The following is a 4016-nucleotide window of genomic DNA, read 5'->3' as shown; positions in this document are numbered from 1 at the left end:
GGGGCGGGGCGGGGGTGTTGGGGGGGAAGGACCATGTCCTTGCCCTGGGGTGCGGGAGGCGGAAACACAACAGTTCCCTCGCCTCTCCTACCTCGGGAGGGTCGCTTTTAAAGCGCTGTTGGGAGGAGAGTGGTTGGCACTTAAGCGCAATCTTTTGGGCGCGAGGGACCCTAGGGGCACCATCCCTCGGGCCCGTGGGCAGCGGCGCCCCCCGATGAGGCCGCCCAACCCCTCAGAGCACCTGGTAAATCGGGTTGGGGTTCGCGCCCGCGAGGCCCTGAGGGGCAGTGTCGGGGGAAGGGGCGGGGGTGCCGCACTCCACCTCGCTCCCGGCGGCCGCCTCCTGCGGGCCGGGAGACGACTCCGGCGGCGCGTCGGCCAGTAGAAGCGCGGGCGCGGCGGGGCTCTCGGTGGAGATGCGCTCCACGATGCTGGACAGGCAGTCGAGGCTCGACACCGCAGCGCTCTTCCCGGGCCGGGGTTCTGCGCGGGGAGGGGTAGGTTAGTATGCAGGGGTGCATAAGTCTCCCACCTCCGAGTTCAGTGCTTTGAGGCAGACGGGGAAACTGAGGGCCAGCCAGAATTCGTGAGGATCCCACGAAACTTCAGGATGAAAAAGGAGGGAACTACATGCTTAGTATTTCATTCCCGGTACCATCTCCCAGGATGGGGGCAAGGAGGTCTTAGATAAAGAGAAGCCAGAGTAGCTCAAAAGGGATGGGGAAGGAGGCGCGATTACGCACCATTGGGCGCCTCGCTGTAGTAAGCACGGTCGTAGCAGTTCCGTCGCCGGGCACCACTCGGGGGGCCGCTGTAGTCCATCTGCAAATGGAAAGGAAGACCGAGTCAGGCCTGGGAACTGCGCAGGGCAGGAGCTCCATTCCCTGCAGCCGCCCCCTCCCCGACTCCCCAACTCCCCAGATCTCAGCAACGAGAGTTCCGGGCCCGGATCTGTCTGGGTTGGGGAGCAAGGGTGGGCAGGAGCTGTCTGCAGCATGCCGGGCCAAAGAGAGGGCAGACAGTCACCCAGGAGCACAAATCTGCATTTCGGCAACAGGGATTAGAGGAGAAAAAGCAGATTTTCGTGTCGGCGCAGCGGTGTTCTAACAGTGCCCCCAGTCGGGTGGATCGTATTCCTCCTGTGCGTCCCCAAAGCCCCAGGCCACCCCAGTGACAGCTGCTTGGGGTGGCAGCGGACTCCACCGGGGGTCCTCTCCCTGGAGGGTTCCCCGCCCAACCCTCCCTACCAGATGGCCAGCTCCTTGCCCTCTCGTAAACACATTCCTGATACACCAAGAGCTGCCCGCACTTCTCTAGCCCAGGGTCCTGGCCTTACCATGCCGTCGGAACAGTTGGAGCGCGGGCTGGAAGCGTCCGAGTCGCCGCTGTAGTGTTCGCCGCTGCGGCCGGGGGGCAACGGGCCAGGCGCGTAAAAGGCAGCGGCAGCGCCGGGAGGCGCGGCGTCCTGGTCGCGAAGCAGCGCCTGCAGGCCTTCGATATAGCGGATGGCGTTGCGCAGGATCTCCACCTTGGGCAGCCGCTGGTTTGGGTTGCTAGACGTGCAGCGTTTGAGCGTCTCGAAGGCCTCGTTGACTTTGCTCAGGCGGCGCCGCTCGCGCATGGTAGCAGCCTTGCGGCGGTCGGCGTTAGTCGTCTTGCGTTTGCACGCCTTGCAGGCCCACAGTAAACAGCGGCCCGCCTGGTGGTGCCCGCTGGGCGCGCGCACATGTTCGTCCTCGCGCGCGCCCGGGGCCGGGTGCGCCGCTGCAGGGAAGTGCGAGTGTTCCTCCGGCTTCAGGAGCGCGCCCACGTGCACGAGGCGCGGATCCAGGTCCTCGAAGAAGCGCAGATCCGGGGAGTCGAAACACGGGTCATCATAGAAGTCATCCGCTGTTGCAAAGTTGCAGAGAGAGCCGTCGGGGCCCGTCAAGTCTACGTCGCGGAGCGGCGGCGACAGCAGCTCCATATCCCGGCGTGGGGCGGCGCGGTCCTGGCTTTGCCCAGCCTCAGCGGCAGCGGCAGGGGTTGCCAGAAACTTACTGCGGTTCTGGAGCCCCGGCAATGAGATAGCAAAGCACTGAGGGTCTGAATGTATAACCAGCTGTTCCTCACCCTCCCCGGTCCTGTCCCGCCTGAGGGACGGACGGCGAGGAGAGCCGCGGCAGCGCCCTGGGGCCTCCCCACCCCTACCTTCACACTAGGCTCCCAGGGCTATTTATCCCGTAGTAGCCTAAGGGCCCCCGAGCCCCAGCTAGCGGCTAGGGGCGGGGGCGCCCGAGGCCAATAGGAACAGAGCAGGGAGGAGCTTGGGATCCCCAGGGTGGCAGCAGGGGCCAGAGACTGGCCAGCCCCCTACCCCTTGACACCCGCGCGCGAGCGCTCGGGCCCCTCCCCAGGCGGGGAGGAAGGCAGAGGCTGGCAGCCCAACGCAACTGCACTTGGCTCTGGGGCACACTCTTTCCAAATTTCTCCAGCCCTGGACTCCTCGTGTTTCCGCGGGAAACGCTGGCAACGCGCGCTTACCTTTGGGCTGACTTTGGGGTCCCCTTGGTCCACTGATTTGTGGGGACCCAGGAGCAGGATAGGGGTAGAAATCAGATCGGGAGAGATTTGGAAAGAGACACACGGCAATAAGGCAGAGGTACACTCAAAGCTGAGTTAGTGAGACGGTGAGGGGTAAACCCAAGAGGCACTGAGAGACATTGAGAGAGCAGAAAGCTAGAGTCAGAGGCAGGAAAATGAGCAACGAGAAATGAGACTCAGTCCAAGTGGGGGAACCTGAGACTGAACGTTGCGGTCGTACCACTTGGCCAGCTCCTGCCAAGGGAATCACTCAGAGGGTCGCGGGCCCATTTTCTCTGCTCGCTTGGAAACCCAGCCGCATCTACACAGGAGTCGGTGATCGCTGCTAAAGCTTCGTGCCAATCTCTCCAAACTCAGGGCCTGTCCCAGTCTGAAGGGAAGGAGGCAAACTTCTGCCCAATTCAACCTGCACGTTTCCGCAGGGAGATGTCTAGTGCGGGTCTCAGCCGCGATGTCTCTCTCTTCTGCTGGGGGAAAAAGGGAAAGTTCATTGCACAAAGGCTTAGAACGCCGAGACCACATGAGAACCTGACTTCAGGGTGGAGTCTTTGAGAGCCGAGTTTGCAGACCAATGAGCAGAACCCCACAGTTCCCTGTGTGATTTTGTGGAAGTCACATCTCCTTCTGAACCTCAGTTTCCCCACTTTGTAAATCTGAGGATATTAATAGCGATCTCTCAGAGTGATTGCGGGGTGGGGGCGGGGGCGGTGAGAATCTAAAGAGAGCGAAGATGTGGAAGCCCTCAGTCCGAGGTACAAGGATATACTAACAAGAGGGCTTGCTTCTGTCGTTGACACCAGCTGGACAGCTGTAAGTTGTGCTTCTTATAGCCCTCTCCGCTGTCAGCTGGGGCACTGAGCTCCTATGGAGGCCAAGGTAGTCTTAGGGCTAGGCTCCTGTGAAGGTCTCAGGGCATTTCTCCCCAGCCAGGACCACGGACTGCTACTGCTGCTGCTAAGTCGCTTCAGTTGTGTCCGACTCTGTGTGACCCCATAGACAGCAGCCCACCAGGCTCCCCCGTCCCTGGGATTCTCCAGGCAAGAACACTGGAGTGGGTTGCCATTTCCTTCTCCAGTGCATGAAAGTGGAAAGTGAAAGTGAAGTCGCTCAGTCATGCTGACTCTTAGCGACCCCATGGACTGCAGCCCACCAGGCTCCTCCGTCCATGGGATTTTCCAGGCAAGAGTATTGGAGTGGGGTGCCATTGCCTTCTTGGCAGGACCACAGGAGAGACTAGTAATAGAAGGAAGAGGCAGCCTGGAACTCTGGAACTCTGGCTCTCTCACAAGCTCTGGGGTGGGCTCCCTGTCCAGTCCTGTAGGGTGGCTCAGCCTCTTCCTGGAACTTCAGTCCACACCTTCCTCTCCACACCTGGGCTAGAGATCTCTTGGACCAGACACCCCTACTGGGTCTCTCCCCCTGGAGCCCAAAGA

General features: G+C 61.4%; 1 protein-coding gene across 1 annotated transcript; it reads right to left on the bottom strand.

Annotated features, from left to right (window-relative positions):
* On the bottom strand, nucleotides 1-2198 carry MYOD1 (myogenic differentiation 1). Its single transcript, XM_018058990.1, has 3 exons — nucleotides 1337-2198; nucleotides 744-822; nucleotides 1-483 (listed from the first exon to the last, which is right to left on the bottom strand). The coding sequence occupies exons 1-3, from the start codon at nucleotides 1964-1966 to the stop codon at nucleotides 233-235; spliced, it is 960 nt and encodes a 319-aa protein (XP_017914479.1). The 5' UTR covers nucleotides 1967-2198; the 3' UTR covers nucleotides 1-232.

Source organism: Capra hircus, chromosome 15 (assembly GCF_001704415.2).
Source record: "Capra hircus breed San Clemente chromosome 15, ASM170441v1, whole genome shotgun sequence".
NCBI lineage: Eukaryota > Metazoa > Chordata > Mammalia > Artiodactyla > Bovidae > Capra > Capra hircus.
Note: the sequence above shows the minus strand (reverse complement) of the source record. Positions and strands in the feature narration are given on the sequence as shown.